Source organism: Saccopteryx bilineata, chromosome 6, assembly GCF_036850765.1.
Source record: "Saccopteryx bilineata isolate mSacBil1 chromosome 6, mSacBil1_pri_phased_curated, whole genome shotgun sequence".
Classification (NCBI taxonomy): domain Eukaryota; kingdom Metazoa; phylum Chordata; class Mammalia; order Chiroptera; family Emballonuridae; genus Saccopteryx; species Saccopteryx bilineata.
In genome coordinates, this window is record NC_089495.1 from 129,878,082 (window position 1) to 129,895,059 (window position 16,978).

The window sequence follows — 16,978 nt, forward strand, 5'->3', positions numbered from 1 at the left end:
AACCCTGAAACCCTCTGTGCCAAGTCCTGATCCAGTTTTTTGAGACCCCTGAGAAGCATCAGGGCTGAACCAGCAGAGGGCAGCTGGGGGTCAGAGATTTGGACTGATAACTTGTGTACCCAGGGATGAGCTGACTGAGTTGAGTTCCTTGTTGCCATGTCAATGGGGGGGGGGGGGGAGAGAGAAGAAGGAAGAGGCCCAGGCAGCTGGTTCTGTAGCTTGTCTAACGCCATTCTTGAGGCCCTGAATCACAGGGTTTCCTATTGATGCCCATGCCTGCGGTGCTGATTCAGCCACCCAGGTGCCAGGCCTCCTAGGCCAAGGGTTGATGGAGGGGCCAATATTCATGAAATGGAGGGAGGAATAGAGTGTTTCCCAGACTGTCTGCTGGAGGGTTATTTAGGCACTCACGGAATTGCCCATAGAATTTGAGTCCAGATATGCCTATTTCTCCTTCTGTGCCTCCAGCTTGGGAGAACTGTCATCCTAGCTCAGGACTTGCACAGTTTTATCCCTGATCAGGTGGTGGAGCTATGAAAACAAGACTCACACTTTCTACCGATGCTGTCCTAGTGCCCAAAATGGAATCCCACATTGCAGAGGGGCTAGGAATTTCCCATGAACTCTCAAGAGACATCTGTCCATATGGCTTATGTGGGGTTTCGCCTGGTCTCCCCTCAACCTCACTCACCTCAGTGCTCTGCAGACTAATCCGGGCACATTTTCTTACCCAAGTTCATCCATTTCCAGCTACCCTACCACCATCCCCAGTTCAAGTCAATTTATTATAAAGGGCACGTATTCCTACCAGGCATTTGAAGGGGGCAGGGGAACAATTACAGGGAAGAAGTAAGCGCTGAGCAGAGGTTCAAGAGCTGTGCTAAGGTGGGAGCCTTAGTCATCCTGACCTGCGGTGAAGGACATAGGTCTGAGGTCGCGCTTGATAAGCTACCGGACCCTTATATCAGTGGTTCTTAATCGTTGAATAGTGGAAGCTTTATCAGAACACCCGGGGAGTTTTTTCTCAAGTACACGTGACTGCCGTTCCCGGAGCTCCAACCAGCCTGAGAGAGCAGATTGGGTGGCAGGGCAAGCGCACTTGTTTTGGAAAAAAAAAAAAAAAACCTCGCAAGCCGATGTGTGTCCCTTCCTTCCCCAGAACCGGCGCTCTACACTCCCTGGAGGCCCCGGGAGCTCTATAGAGTCCTGCAGGAGCAAGAATAGAACGCCAGAGAAGGCGGCGGCTGACGCGTTACTACGGATACCCTGGAGTAGGGGACGCACTACGCAATCCTCAAAACGTCATTCCGGAACCAGGTCAGGCAGCGGGCGGAAGGCGGGGCTCCTCCCTGTTGGTCCCCGCCCAGAGCTGGAGCGGACGGGCAGGCGGTTCTGCTCAATCACAGTTCCGGAGGGAGGAACGCTAACAAGGTTGTCCAATCACCGCTTGCAGTGACAGCTGATGCGGCTTTCCTCCAATCATCGCCGAGGCACGAGGGGGTTGTCGGGATGGGGGCCGGAGCCAAAATGGAACCTTCAGTGGGATCTGGGTGAAAGTGCTGTTGCCGGCTGCTCCTGTTCTCCGCCCCGTCATGTTGGTGCACTTCTTTCGGGTCGGGATTCGGGGAGGTCCTGTCCCAGGAAGGCCGCTGATCCCCTTCCGCTTCCAGACATTCTCGGCCGTCAGGTAAAAAGAGACAAACCTACTGGGAGCGCGGGGCCATTGACCGGCTGGCCGGGCGTGGGGGCCGCCGGGAGATGGAGTCCCGGGCTCGCGCGGAACCTGCTGGAAGTTGTAGGCCCAGTATGGATTATCACTCCCCGGGGGATTGGCCTCAATTATTGAGAGCGACGAGCCAGGTTCCAGCAGGAGGCTCCGCGCATCTGCATCCGCCTGTGGGCGAACTGAGGGAACGCTCCGGGTCGGCGACCGCGCCCGGTACGTACTCCCTGCCCCCACCAGGGGGCGCCGAGTCGCACAATTGTTGGCCCTGCGGTCGCCGTTCCCGGCGGCCCCCGTCCTCTTTCTTGGAATTGGTCTGGCAGGTTTGGATAAAAATTATTAGTGACCAGAGACGTTTGGTATCGGCGGTGTCCCCAAGATTCAAAATGAGCTGAAACAAAAATGGTTCCTAGATATGGGTACGAGAGACAGACAGACAGATAGACGGGTGCGAAACGGTGAGGACCCTGCACTGAGAGTCCGGTGTAAATGCTTTATGCGAAGGTACTGACCGCCTGCTGATCCTGGAGTGAATCATCTGAGGGCCAGGCAGGCCACAGACTCGCAGGGTGGGTGGACATGGACTTGCGTCGTTTGGAAAGTCCACCTGATTGATAGAGGGCAAGAGCTGGGCGGAGCTGGAGCTGGACCAGGAAGTGCAAGTGCTGGGAAGTCACCCGCCAATTCTTGGCAGTGACCAAACCCCTGCATAGAACCTCAGGTCGGAGAAGATGAGAGAAGCTGGAAAAATGTCCGTGATGAATTATTAAAAGGTTAGAACAATCCTTAGGAAGAGAGTAAGCGTGTTACTAGTATTTACACCAGAGAAAAACCTAAGGAAAGGGATCCGATAATATTCAAGTATTTGTGCAGTGTTAAATATAAAAGTCATTACACAATGAACTTAACTGATGAATATAATAGAAAATAGAATGTATACTTCAAGGTAGGGAAATGTATCATTTTGTGAAACATTTCAACTTTGTGTGACACAGATACCTTACTTGTACTGAGTTACAGTGTAAAACGTGTTTTTTACTGTTGGCCTCAGTAGAAACTTTACAAACACTGCAGCAGTGTCAGGTCAAGTTGTTCGGCATTTCTGATGAGGGCATGCACTCCACAAACATAAACATTTTTTCAACATCTATTATATCCCAGAGTGCTACTAAGTGCTGAGGCTACAATGATGAATAAGATAAGAGTTTCCTGCTCTCAAGGAAAAGATAGGCTAATGGGGAAGTTGAACAATTACACAGAGCAGAAAGAGAGTGAGTCTTTCTATTTAAAGCTTATGACAGCCCTGGCCGAGTTGCTCAGTTGATTAAAGTGTCATCTGGATATGCCAAGGTTTAGAAATCAAACCCAGGTTAGGACACATGCAAGAATCAACTAATGAATGCATAGATAAGCAGAACAATAAATTAATGTTTCTCTCTCTTCCTTCCTCTCTCTCTCTCAAATCAATAAATAAAAATTAGAAGAAAAAAACTTAGAACAGACATAAAGTTCACAGTGGAAAGCAAGACATAAAAGCCAAATGGGTGGAAAGACATGGGTGGAGGCATAAGGTAGAGGTGGTGAGCACTGGCCTTCCTGAAGAAAATAAAGGATGAAATGAAGTCTGCAGTTAGGAGGGCCTGAGAATGTCAAACACCATCACAGCAACAGAAAAACTTCTCACTCTATTCTTTCTTTAAAAACCTTTCCCCATCGATACTCTCATTGGGATCTTTGCTCACCCCACCATATTTTCTTGGCCAGTTAACTTCTGCTCCTAACAAGCCTCCATAGCCAGTCTTGTCTTCTTTCAGCCAGACCTCTCTGCTGTGATCTTTAAAATACAAATCTGGGCCTGACCTGTGGTGGCACAGTGGATAAAGTGTCAACCTGAAACACTGATGTTGCCAGTTTGAAACCCTGGGCTTGCTGGTCAAGGCATATATGGGAATTGATGCTTCCTGCTCCTCCCCCCTTCTCTCTCCTCTCTCTAAAATGAATAAGTAAAATATAAAAACAAAATGCAAATCTGATTATGTCACACCTCCAAAGTCCAGCTGTTTTATGATTCCAGACTTTCCCAACTCCCTCAGACAGGAGAAGGAACCCCTGCCCTGTGCTCTCCCAGTACCCCATCATTCCCCCTCCCTCCTCCCACCCTGCAAGCTTTGTCACGAGCTGTTAGTCACCCGCCACTGAAGTGGAACCACCTCCAGCTCCCGGTGCGGCTCAGCAAAGCACTGCACACAGTAGGTGCACAGCCTTCCATTGCCATCTGTGGACAGGAAAACTGAAGGAACAGGGGAGGTGATCTTGGCTTATCCGAGATGACAAGATAGGTTATTTGGATTTTTACTTATTTTTCTTCCTTCAGCTGATGGAGAGGGAGTGTGTCACTCTCCCCATCATTGTCACATAAGCACTGGGGGCCTGGGAGTAGCCAGGGTGATGGGGTGCATAATCATTGACCCAGTTGGAAGACTTAGGTCCTCGCCCTGCCACACATGGCCTTGGGCACATCACTCAGGGCAGAGAAGAACGAGCCTGGGTTCTGGAATCACACATCGAGGTTCCCCTCTAGTCTCAGTTCTGCTGCTTGGGGACCAATCACTAGTGCTCTTGGCCCCTTGTGATTCTGCCATCTATCAGGTAAGAATAACTGGCATCTCCCTCCCAGGATTCAGGGTCAAAAGCAGACCGTTAACACTAAGGTGGGGCCACAGTCCCAGGCTGGGTGCTGCCCCTGTTCTCTGAGCCGGGTGCACGCAGGCCTCCTGTGTCCTCGGCCACCAGGAAGGGAGAGCTGTGGCCTGGCTGCATGCAGGGCTGCCCTCTGCTCCGACATCCTGAGACCTGACAGCATGTGGCTTGGAACCGGTCACTGGCCCAGAGGTGCCTCTGGCGGCTGAGAGGGCCTGGCTGTTTGAGCGACCACACAACAGAGGACACCTAAACAGGCTTCATTGTATGCGCCTGTCTCAGTCCTCAGCCACTTCACGCTTGTGTTTGTCTCAGAAAACGAGGGTGCTTGGGAGCAACCTGAGGAAGACAGTGTGGGGACTGGCAGAAGGGAAGTGCTCCTCTCCAGAGAGTCCAGCCCAGACCTTGACTGGTTCCCATCCTTCCAAAGGACAGCCAGGGCCTCAGTCCTCAGTGTATTCTCTCCCCACAGGCACTCTGATGGCCGGCCCAGCTCCTGCCTCCTCAAGGCCGTGGCCCAGCTGCGGGCCCAGCTCCGGGCTCGCCCAGCCCCTAGCCACAGCCCCTCTGCCTGGTGCTGGGCTGGGGGAGCCCTCCTGGGCCCCGTGGTGCTGCGTCAGGGCCCCCGCCTCTGTCTGGTGGCACTGTGTGAAGCAGAAGAGGCCCTTCCCACCTGCCCCAGGCCCCATGTCACGGAGTCCAGCTTCAACTGGAAGCTCTTCTGGCGGTTTCTGCGCCCCCACCTGCTGGTCCTGGGCGCAGCCATTGTGGTGAGATCTTCCCTCACACCTCTGAAACCAGGGACCGGGAAGGAGCCAGGCAGGGGCTTCCAGAAGTGCCAGCCGGAGCCATGTGGACACAGCGTGCCGGCCTGTGGAGTGTTGGGGGAGACCTTCAGAAGCAGCAGGGCTGGCTGGAGGAGGGCCAGGCAGACCAGGAGGACCGGCACTGGGGGCCTGGGTGTGCAGGGTTAGGGGGTCCCTGGGGCCTGGCAGCCAAAGCATGGGCAGGGGCAGGAGAGGGAGGGCAAGGTCAGGCTGGGGGAGAAGAGTGTGACCCCCTCTGAGTGTCCATGCCCCCGCCCCACAGCTGGCCCTGGGTGCAGCCCTGGTGAATGTGCAGATCCCCCTGCTTCTGGGCCAGCTGGTGGAGATTGTGGCCAAGTACACGAGGGACCACATGGGCAACTTCCTGAATGAGTCCCGAAGGCTCAGTACCCACCTGCTCATCCTCTATGGCCTCCAGGTATAGCAGGAGGGGAGGGCCCGGCTGCAGAGACTGCAGAGCCGGGAGCAAGCAGCCCAGGCGCCCCTGAGTGCCTGGGCCTGTCTCCCAGGGACTGCTGACCTTCGGGTACCTGGTACTCCTGTCCCGCATCGGTGAGCGCATAGCTGTGGACATGCGGTGGGCCCTCTTCAGCAACCTGCTTCGGTACTGCCTGCTGCTGCCGGGTGTGGGCTGCAGGTGGGGTGACCAAGGGGCCTCCCGGGGGTCCCTCTGTGGGTCTGGAGGCGGGACCTTGTCCTGAAGTACCCTTTCCCTCTTTCCCCGCCTGTTGCCGTGTGTCCCACTGCCAGACAAGACATAGCTTTCTTTGATGCTAAAAAGACAGGGCAGCTGGTGAGCCGATTGACAACTGACGTGCAGGAGTTTAAATCGTCCTTCAAGCTTGTCATCTCTCAGGTCGGTGTCCTGGTTTGCGCGCATGCGCACGCAAACACATACGCACGCACACACACACCACACCCCCTGTACCCCCCAGTTTAGAAGCACCGAGCCTGCCCCACCCCATCCATGGGGCCCAAGCCTGGTGAGTGTGTGGGCGTAGGGCTGGGAGAGTTCCCGGAAGGGAGGCATTGTGGCCGCATCCAAGTTCAGGATGGGCTGTTTCTCCCATTCTGAAACCCTACCTCCTCAGAAAGCCCTCCCAAGGACTCGGACAAGAGCCTTTCCTGGCCCAGCTTGCCAAGAGAATGACCCTGGCTGGCCTTGCCCCGAAATGCCTGGCGTGCTGACAGGCATTGAGGAGGATTCACGGTGGCTTTTACTGTATTACTGATGCCCTTCCTCTACCCTGTCAGCACCAGGGCCACCAGCCCACGGCGTCCATACTTGGTTGCTCTTGCTCGGTTTCTAGAGCAGAGAGAGAAGCAGACGGGCATGTTAGGGGAAGGATGCTGTGTCCATGGGCACCCTCACCCAGCCCCTTTGTGTCTGCTGGGCCAGAATGGTTACGTGCTGGGGCCAGTAGACTGCCAACTGGCCCCCCATAGGTCAGACCTGTGGCCTTTGCCTTGTAGGGGTAGAGCTGTAGCCAACTGACCCTTGGCAACATCCTCCAGGTTGCAGGGCTGGTGCCAGACTTCCTTCTGCCTCCTTTCCTCTGTCCAGGGGCTGCGAAGCTGTACCCAGGTGGCTGGCTGCCTAGTGTCTCTGTCCATGTTGTCCACACGCCTCACTCTGCTGCTGATGGTGGCCACACCCGCCCTGATGGGAGTTGGCACCATGATGGGCTCAGCTCTCCGAAAACTGTCTCGCCAGTGCCAGGAGCAGGTGCCAGAACCCCTTGCCCACCCCTTTCTCTCGGCCCCATTGCACCTCCTATCACCAGCCTGACTCCCTATCGCCTGGACCATGTGCAGGTTGCCAGGGCAACAGGCGTAGCAGATGAGGCCCTGGGCAATGTTCGGACAGTGCGAGCCTTTGCCATGGAGCAGCGGGAAGAAGAGTGAGTCCTGGGAATGGGCACAGCCTGGAGCAGGGGGCTCCCCAGACACACTCCCACCTGCCCTGGGCCCCAGCCCTGCTGCTTCCTGAGGGCGGGTTCGGCCTCTGTACCCAGACGCTACAGAGCAGAGCTGGAGGGGTCCCGCTGTAAGGCAGAGGCGCTGGGCAGAGGCATCGCCTTGTTTCAGGGACTCTCCAACATCGCCTTTAACTGTGAGTGAGCCAGGCCTTGCCTGGTGGGCAGAAATGGGAGGGGCAGAGGGGAAGGGGCAGGCCCCAGGGGACAGCCCTCACCTGCTAGGTGTCCTTCAGTGCCGGAGCTTGAGGCCCTGAGCCTGTCACAGGGCAGGCCCTGGGCAGGTGGGCTGACATCACTCTCTAGCTATGTGTAGCATGCTGCCTGCTGCCCAGGAGGAAGCCATGGTGTGGCCCCTCCTCCTACCTCTTGTTTCCAAATGAGGAAACACAGAGACCATTGAAGTGACTCACCAAAGTTCCAGTGAGCGGGACACACAGCAGGGTCTGGAACTGGGGTCCCCACTGAGCCCAGGCTCTGTCCTCTGCTCCCGCTGCTTCTCTCCTACCCACCCGTTCTCCATGCAGGCATGGTCCTGGGCACCCTGTTTATCGGGGGTTCCCTCGTGGCTGGACAGCAGCTGACCGGGGGAGACCTCATGTCCTTCCTGGTGGCCTCTCAGACCGTGCAGAGGTGAGTGTGGGGCCTTTACCTTTCTGCAGAACCCTGTGGGCCAAAGGGACAGGGGCCATCCTGCTCCCCCGGCGAAGCACAGGGTTGGCGAGGGGGCGCCCGTGCCCCCCACAAGAGCCCCTCCAGGCCCAGCCACTCCTCCAGCCTGACTCACTGACTACACGCAGACATGCAGTTGCCATGTTCAGCCTTCCAGACAGCTCAGGAACATTTATAATTTTGTCTTAATTATAGTAGAGTACACATAACAAGATTTAGGATTCTAACTGCTTCTGAGTGTACAGTTTAGAAGTGTTACGTACACTCGCATTGTGTAACCATTACCACCATCGTCTGCAAAACTTGACTCTGTCCTTGTTAAATAATGACCCCCATGAATCCCTGCCCCAGCCCCTGGCACCTACCACTTGATTCTTTGTCTCTGTGAATCCAGCGACCCGAGGTCCCTCCTATCAGTGAGATTACACAGTATTCGCCCTTTGTGACTGGCTGAGTCCACTAAGAACAACATCTTCCTGGTTTGTCTGTGATGTAGCATGTGTCAGAATTTTCTCTTTTGGGGAGCTGAATGAGATCTATGGATGGACAATCTTAAGAGCTGGCGTACCCACCTGTGTCTGACTTGTTCCCCTGCCCTCCACCCTGGTGGCTTGTTGTGCTAATTTGCTCTGAAACCTGCCTGCTACTCTGGGGCCCCGTTTGCCCATGGGCAGGCCAGGACTCAGCTGCCTTTACCCCTAGATAGCCCAAGGACCCCCTTCCCTGTGTGTCCCTGCCCAGTGAACACTAGCAATGTCTCCTGCCTCCTCTCTTCACCACACACATCCTGTGTACACAAAAATGCATAAAGCGCAAGTGCATGGCACAGGAGGTAACTGAAGAGGGAATGTGCTACAATAAGTCAAGGAGTGAAGACCTGTGTCACTCCCACATCAGCACCCCAGGGCCCTACCTATGCCCCCTCCCCATTGCTCCTCATTCTGGTGGCCGCTGTGGCCTGGCTGAGTGTCCAGTCTTCCCACCTACTTCTCTCAGAGTCGCTCTCCGTGGGCCTGACTGTCCAGGCAAAATGGAGCTGACGTGGGACAGGCAGGTGGACAAGACTCCCTCCTTGGCCCCATTCAGCCTGGTGCTTTCTAGCCTAGGTGACCTCATCCTTCCTCCAACCTGGGAACTGCTCTGTAGTGGCCATGGGATGAAGAGACTCTGACTGTCACAGAGAAGGGACTGGGACTTGTCCTGCCGCCCCTTCCCTGGACCCACCTTTAGCCTCTCATTTCGGTCCTGAGGACCCTTGTGAGCCTGCTGGCAGCCTTCCACAGGGCAGGGTAGCTGCATGCCCCCAGGCCTGGCCCTTTAGACTTGCCTCCCCTGGCCCCCACCCCCTTATGGCCTGAGTGCAGACCTTCTCCTTCCTCCGCACGCTCTGCCTGGCCTGTTAGCAGAGTTCATGACGGACCCAGGAAGCCCGGGAGTTCATCTGCGCTATGTCTCTCTCAGGCTGCTAGGTGGGGCCCCTCCCATGGCCACAGGCCCTGGGCCCATCCTTTTGGGGTCCCCTCACCTGATGGGGATTTTCCACCATGCACCTTGTGGGAACTGGGTCTCATATTTTATTTAAAAAACTGGTGTGCTTTCTCCTAGGGTCCAGGAGGGGAGGGCGGAAGGTAGTGCTGCCCTCCCTTCAAGCAGCCTCATCCTCTGGGCCCCATCCAGGTACTTTTGGTGGCACTGGAGCCCCTAGAGAGATGGGAAGGCCCCTAGATAGACCACAGCCAGGGCCAGGCCACCTGATCCCCATCCAGGTCTAGGCCCTCCTGGGAATGGGCTCCTCCCCCTCCAGCCCACCCCAGGCCAGGCCCCCAGGGAGCGCCCAGGCTTGCCTGCTGAACCATCTCTGAGAGCAAGGTCATTGCTCATCGGAGTCATGTGCGTCCGGTTTTCAGTTGCTGCCCGCACCTCTGCCAGACACTAATGGCTTCCAGATCTCTCCCTCCTCCTCTGCAGATATCTCGCAGCCCTGGCACCGCTGCCCAGTGTCTCCTACTCCCTTTGGCAAGTGCTGGTGGCGCAGCCCGCCAGGGCCACTTCCTTGCAGGCGCGTTCCCCTCTCCCCCTCGCACCCTGGTGCTGGAAGAAGTGAAATCACTGAGGAGCCAGTCTTTCCTTAGGAAGACCCTGCGCACACAATCAGACACGCACTGTCACGGGCTGCCCAGGCAGCCGGGGCTGGTGACTAAGAAGCAGTGACTCACCTTCCTCCCAGCTGCCCACAGCCAACACGATGGAGGAGGTGACCTGCTGTCTGGACGGGGCTCACACTGGCCATCCCTTACTCAAACCCACAGTAAAGTGTCCAGGGGGTTTTATTTTGGGGTGTCCCTAGAGTTTTTCCTGTGGTCCAAAGTCCAGTTTCCTTTCTCTGAAAGGACTAATATTTGTTTTTCCACCTCCGTTAGCCCTTGCTTCCCCCTCGGGTTAGCAGCAGTACATCTACCTGTGGCCCTCGCAGCCTGGACCACTGTTGGTGGCGTTGGCACCATCCCTCCATGGGAACCAGCCTCCACCCTGCAGGCTGTGGGCCATGTGGGGTCCAGCCCCACTGAGCCCTGGAGTCCCCAGTTCTGAGGTAGTGAAGGTTGTCAGCTTCCTGCCACCAAGGCAAGGACGAGGCTCTGAAAGAAGCAGCAGCCTGCTCTGTGACCTGCCAGGGCCCTTGGCTCCTGGGTCCCAGGTTCTGGGAGCACCCTCTGTGTTGGGCTCCAGCCCACACGTGCCCCGCACAGCTGCGACCCAGGTCTCCCCTCTGGTGCTGGCTTTCTCTCAGCCCTCCTTTCTGCTCCTCACAGGTCCATGGCCAACCTCTCTGTCCTGTTTGGTCAGGTGAGTGGCAGTCGGGGGTGGGGTCTGTCAGCCACCAACATGACATGTGTGCTGCAGGAACTAGGTGTCAGGCGGGGGGGTGCCATGCCACCCTGTGTGAGAGTCCAGGCCACGCTGCCACCACCCCCACCCTGTCCCTCGGACACACCCCCTCACTGCACACTGCATCCCCTCCCAGGTGGTGCGGGGCCTCAGCGCAGGCACCCGGGTGTTCGAGTACATGACGCTGAGCCCGGGCATCCCGCTGTCTGGGGGCTGCTGCGTCCCCAGAGAACACCTGCGTGGGTCCATCACGTTTCACAACGTTAGCTTCAGGTCGGTGTTGGGTTAGCACAGGGGTCGTGCCCTCTGGGCTGGGGAACTTCAGGCCAGTGCCCCCTCTAAATAAGCCCCCTCGGGTACTGAGAGATTTCAGGAGGAACCTGAATGAGGGTGTCTTGGCTCCTCCCAGTTACCCCGGCCGCCCTGGCTTCCAGGTGCTCAAAGACTTCACCCTCACACTGCCCCCTGGCAAGATCGTGGCCCTCGTGGGCCAGTCTGGCGGAGGTAAGAGGAGCCCACAGCCTCCCACCCTCTGACTTTCTTCCTGTGGTGGCCACTCTGGAACTGCCTGCTGCCATTGTCTCCAAACACCTGTGCCCCTCCCTGATTGTTCATCTCCCAACCCTCGACTCCCCAGGAAAGACCACCGTGGCTTCCCTGCTTGAGCGCTTCTACGACCCCACAGCGGGTGTGGTGACGCTGGACAGCCGGGACCTACGCACCCTCGACCCCTCCTGGCTTCGGGGCCAGGTCATTGGCTTCATCAGCCAGGTGCGGAGAGAAGAGGTTCTTCCTGCCGCCTGGGTCACCCAGGAAGTGTCTTTAATGCCCCCCAGCTCGTCTCCTTCCTGCCCGCAGCCTGCCTCCCTCTCGGTCCTTATAGCACCTGGGCCTTTTCTCCTTCCCAGCCCGCTGTCCCTGTTCTGGGGGGGCACTGGCCTTCTTCACCTCTTCCCCGGTACTCCTCGGAGCTCCTTGGGGACTGAGGCTACTGCGTCCCAGGCCTCTGCCGCTCTGCCCTCATCTTGCTAGGACAGGAACACTGCCCTCGGTTACTGCCAGCCAGACAGTGGGCTGGGATGGCTGTTTAGGACCCCTGGGTTCTGTGACAAGCCTGTGGTACCTGGAGGTCAAGAGGTGCCCACATGGTGTTAGGGACCACTGGCGGCTGCCTACCCACTTGAAGGTCTACCTTCCCAGTGGGTGTGGATTAAGAGGGCACCTGCTAAGCCACCAGGGCTGCCACCACAGCAGAAGACAGCTGCAGTACACATCCCTCCACCCCCCCTGCAGAGAGGAGGGCTCCCTCCAGGGAGCTCGGCTTCCCCCACTCTAATGCATCTCTGCTCTTTTTTTACCTGTAACTGAACTGTTCGTACCTGCCCTCCAAGGGGTCCTGGATAGGCTAGAATAGCCCCTCCTGACACTTTTCGGGGGTTAGGGACAAAGTCTGAACATTTCCTGTGAACTCTCCCACCCCAGGAGCCAGTCCTGTTTGGAACGACCATCATGGAGAACATTCGCTTTGGGAAGCTGGGCGCCTCTGATGAAGAGGTGTACGCAGCTGCCCGGGAAGCCAATGCACACGAGTTCATCACCAACTTCCCCGAGGGCTACAACACCGTTGTCGGTGAGTGTCAGGGACAGCCTCCTGCTCAGGTCTGCAGGGCCCATGGCGTGAGGCTGGGACTGAGTGGATAGGAACAGGGGCACTGCAGCCGGGAAGAGCAGGGGAGTCCAGGCACAAGCGGGCTGCAGAGACAGACACAACAGGGAGGGCAGTCACAGTCCGGGCCGCGTGCAGGATGGTGGCGTGCCACACAGCCCAGGTGTGTTATGGGCTGTGCCATCTTTGACCACACCACCACAGAATCTCCCAACAACGTATTTCTAATACTGCATTCTGTCGTTACGTGATGCATGACTGTACAGCAGGGGTCCCCAAACTTTACACAGAGGGCCAGTTCACTGTCCCTCAGACCGTTGGAGGGCTGCCCATATACAGTGCTCCTCTCACTGACCACCAGTGAAAGAGGTGCCCCTTCTGGAAGTGCAGCGGTGGCCACATGTGGCCCGCGGGCCGTAGTTTGGGGATGCCTGCTGTACAGGACTGGCCCGGGACACAGTGATCTGGGGTGTAGGAGACCTCTATACCCCACCAGGGCCTGTTGCATCCTGAGACCCAACCAGAGCAGTGGGTCTGATCTTGTAGTCGTTCCTCCTGGTTCCTGTGCCGTCCCTGTCCCGCTCTTGAATATAAAGCTTAGAGTCTCCCCAGTGTTGTGGGATTGACGTGGGTGAGCAGGTCCTTCTCTAACTTCTCTAGGAGGGGTCTCCAGTGGTTCTGGAAGACCCGTTAGATTGACACTGCAGTGTATCAGTGTGGTAGCTCACAGTGTTGCTCACCCAGAGGTCTCTGGCTTTTGGGACCATGTTTATCTTCCAGTCTCTGGGCTCTGTGGCTAGTATCCTCACATATCCCAAGGCACAGGTGTATCTGGGGTTCTGAACTCTCTTCTTGAACTTCGGCCTCAGTCGGGCTGAACCCCTGAGGAGTGCACCTGTCCGTGCCACCCTTCATGTCCTGAGTTACTGACTTACGTGGCTTACTCTGCCACAGCTCGCTTGGGTGGCACTGTCCCTGTACCTCTGACCCAGCACGCCCCCATCTGTCCTGGGGCTTCCGTCTGGCCCACGCTGCTCTATGACTGCCATCACCTTGAGGCTCCTTTCAGTTCCTCGGCTGCCACCTCTGCAGTTCTTCCCAAGTGCAGTCTCCCCAGAATGTCCAGTCGATGGGCTCCAAGCCCCACCAGGTGCACCACTCACGTCACCTTGAACGAATGTGTGTGCATTTGCACAGGGATGTGGGGTCCAGTGCTGATGGTTTGGCCCTGTCCTTGCAGAGGTAGGACCCTGAGGGGCCCAATGAAATGTACCCTGCAGACCCGCTACTCCTTTACAGGGCCACTCCCATGTTCAGAGCTAAGGGTCGCTTCAGGCCCCTTCCCTGTCCCCTTCCTCCCCAGGCGAACGGGGTGCAGCCCTGTCTGGTGGCCAGAAACAGCGCCTGGCCATCGCCCGCGCCCTCATCAAGCGGCCAGCAGTACTGATCCTGGACGAGGCAACCAGCGCTCTGGACTCGGAGTCCGAGCGGGTTGTGCAAGAGGCCCTGGACCGTGCCAGCGCCGGCCGCACAGTGCTAGTTATCGCCCACCGGCTCAGCACAGTTCGAAGGGCTCACCACATTGTCGTCATGGCCCACGGCCGTGTCTGTGAGGTCAGTAGAGGCCCTGGGGGGGGGGGGGTAGGGACAGCAGGAGCTGTAGACACAATGGAATGGTGGCTCAGCCAAGCTGTATGAGGGTCTGGCCTGGCCCTGGGGGGGCCTTCTGGAAGCAGCACCCCATTTGAATTCAGGAGTTCCTGCCCTTAGATAAACCCTGGACTGTCAGGGCCCCAGAGTCTTCCTCTGTCCCCTGGGGGCAGTAGAGCTCCCATGGTCACCGGGAAGTGCAGTGTGACCAGACTGAGATGCAGAAGAGGCCACCCCAGGGACCAGCCAGGAACAGCATGCAGGGTCGGGTCTGCAGCAGGGCTGGGGGCTAAGAGGGGACCCGGGGAACACTACGCCTTGAGCCAGGGTCTACAGGCTGTGCAGGGACCCAGGTAGGCATTGGGCCCTGAGCCAGGTGCTACGGGCTATGTGTAGGGACCCAGGGGACACTGGGCCCTGAGCCAGGGTCTGTGGGCTGTTATGGGGACCTCGGGGACAGTAGGGAGGTGGTACATACACATACAGATGTGCCAATGGCACCTGGAAGCCACTTGTGCTTTGATGTCATGCTGTCCCCCAGAAGGGACCCCGGCTTAGCGGACAGTGAGCCTGATGACTGATAGGAGCCAGCTCTCATAGAGCCCTGAACGCTGAGCTGTTGGGTGACCATCCCCTCCTTGCTCTCCAGGCGGGGACCCATGATGAGCTCCTGAAGCAAGGCGGACTCTATGCGGAGCTCATCAGGAGACAGACTCAGGATGCCCCGCCTCCTGAGGTGCCCGGAAGCCCCAGACACCGCCACCCCAAGTCCTGAGAGCAGCCCTCTGCAGTCTGGTCACTGCTGAATATCAGTGCCCAGGGCTGCAGGCTGAGACTATGGAGGGCTGGCGTGCAGGGCTGTGGGCTGCCCCTCTGCTCAGCAGAACCCAGGACAAGCCCCAGGCTGGGAGGAGGTTGAGACTGCTCCCACCCACTCCCCCCTGCTGCCATGCTGCCTCCCTCCTGCCAGAACTACCCAGTGACAGGGCTGCCCAGGGGAGGGACGATCCTGGGCCCCTACCCTTTCTGTCCTATACCCAGACCCCCCTACACACACACACACACACACACACACACACACTCTCTCTCTCTCTCTCTCTCTCTCTCTCTCTCTCTCTCTCTCTTAGAAACCAACAGCCAGAAGGGCCCCAGCTCTAAGGATACTGCATTCAGGGTTGGAGGTGGGTGGAGAATTCACAGGGGTTCTCCCCCACACCCATGCCAGACCTCACTTTCCTAGGCTGATACCCAACCCCCCTCCATCCCCACTGCCTCTCTGGGCCCTGGGAGAAGAAGCCACCCTTGGGCCAGCCCCTCAGCCTCAGAACAATATCTCTTCTTTCACACAGTCCTTACTTCTAGATTTTACCACCACCACCCCCAGCCCCAAATCCAAATGGGACAGATGCCTAACGGGCCCTCAGAGGGAGGTGGAGGGGTGGGCGCTCTGTGGTCCTGCCTGGTCCCTGCCTGGAGTCTCTCACCTGATAAGATTGTGAACAGTCCCTCTCACATGAAGACACCAGCTTTGAAGGGGACAGAGCAGGGACCAGCACAACTCTAGCCACCAGGGCATATTCTACCAGCAGTCGCCAAGTCATGAGGAAAGGGCTAACAAAGTCCTTTGGGTTGATAAAATACAAAACCAGCCCCAGAAGTGGTCACTGCCAAACCAGGGGGAAGATGGGCCCAGAGCCCCCACCTTGATAAAGGACTAGCCAACTTCCTGTGCGTGTGAGGCTGTGGCCGGAAGCTGTGAATGAGGACCTACGTTACAAGTAGCCACGGCTTCCCGCCAGCCCCCAGTGGATGTCCCTCCTGCCTTGGTCTTGCTTGCCTCACCTCCCACTGGGCAACCTTCCCCCTTCACAGCCTAGTCTGGGCTGACATCCCCATTGAGTCCTGCTCCCTGGGGAGGGAGAGGAATTGCCCATGCTAGACCTTCAAGGCCAACTGAGCACTTTGTGTGTATCCTGGGTACCGCAGGGGAGGCCAGAGCACAGCAGCACTATCAGGAGAAGCCCAGTGGCTCTTCAGCCAGCTGGCAGTAATGTCACAGCTAGAGGCCAGCCTGGAAGAGGCAGCAGGGGCTCGGCTGTCAGGGTAGGAGCCCAGTGAGACCCACAGCCTCCTCTGGTGGTGGTTTAGGACCAGAAACCACCTGCACTCTCCCAGGGCAGCCTCGGCCAGGAAGCAAACATGGGGCTGGCTCTGGGGAGCTTTGGCACAGAACATCTAGTGCAGCCTAGAGCAGGCCTAAGACACCCCCCACCCCTGAATCCACATTGGTTGGCCCAGCCCCTCCCATCCCTCAGGAGAGCCCCAGCCTCAGGCCTCTGACAGCACATTCTAGGTCTCCTCACCCCTTCAGGGTGGCCTCACCCAACCCTGCCCACCTCCCCTCCAGCTCAACTTGGGAAGTGGTGAGACCCCTGTGGGCCTCCAGCTAGGAGGTGGAGAGGCTGATGTTGTGTGGTCTGGACCTTGACCTGGGCTCCTTTGGCTGTTCATGGATCCTGGACCTGGCTGTGCTTTATCTTGAAAGCTTGTTTTAAGAGTTTAAGTGGGATAATCTCTGGTAAAGTACCTAAAACTTAGAGTGCTGAAGCCTCAGAAAGTCTCTTATTATCCAGACAATAAACCATGCCATGCACTCACTATCCAAAATGTGTTTGTTAAGCACCTAGTATGTCCCCGTGCCCGTGCTGGGGGTGACAGGTCCCTGAAGTGTGCAGTCTTGTCGGGACAGGTACACAGGTGGAAACGACACAGTGTGATTGTGTCGTGACCTATGTTTCCTCTGCTCATAGCGAAGAGGCCACTAACACGAACTCGGTGGCCTCCACTGTCTTGTGAGAAGAGACGAAGTAGAAACAAG

General features: G+C 57.3%; 1 protein-coding gene across 4 annotated transcripts; it reads left to right on the forward strand.

Annotated features, from left to right (window-relative positions):
• The first annotated feature begins 1,484 nt into the window (after window positions 1-1,484).
• On the forward strand, window positions 1,485-15,362 carry ABCB8 (ATP binding cassette subfamily B member 8). 4 transcript variants are annotated; one of them, XM_066237771.1, is made up of 17 exons: window positions 1,485-1,687; window positions 4,896-5,193; window positions 5,513-5,668; window positions 5,760-5,887; window positions 6,001-6,106; window positions 6,815-6,976; window positions 7,066-7,151; window positions 7,266-7,363; window positions 7,754-7,859; window positions 9,504-9,575; window positions 10,709-10,742; window positions 10,921-11,057; window positions 11,194-11,288; window positions 11,422-11,555; window positions 12,267-12,414; window positions 13,814-14,064; window positions 14,750-15,362. In XM_066237771.1, exons 1-17 carry the CDS (start codon window positions 1,593-1,595, stop codon window positions 14,873-14,875), a joined length of 2,232 nt encoding a protein of 743 aa, XP_066093868.1. In that variant the 5' UTR covers window positions 1,485-1,592; the 3' UTR covers window positions 14,876-15,362. The 4 variants fall into 4 exon arrangements, with proteins under 4 accessions (XP_066093868.1, XP_066093869.1, XP_066093870.1 ...); XM_066237772.1 differs by having other exon boundaries at window positions 1,486-1,687; window positions 5,760-5,854; XM_066237773.1 differs by lacking the exon at window positions 9,504-9,575 and having other exon boundaries at window positions 1,486-1,687.
• Window positions 15,363-16,978: the final 1,616 nt, after the last annotated feature.

Coding starts and splice junctions, on each gene's coding strand:
- ABCB8 (XM_066237771.1), top strand. CDS start 1,593: ATGTTGGTGCACTTCTTTCGGGTCGGGATTCGGGGAGGTCCTGTCCCA. Junction 5,194..5,512: donor TCCTGGGCGCAGCCATTGTG/GTGAGATCTTCC, acceptor CCCGCCCCACAG/CTGGCCCTGGGTGCAGCCCT. Junction 7,860..9,503: donor GCCTCTCAGACCGTGCAGAG/GTGAGTGTGGGG, acceptor GCTTTCTCCTAG/GGTCCAGGAGGGGAGGGCGG.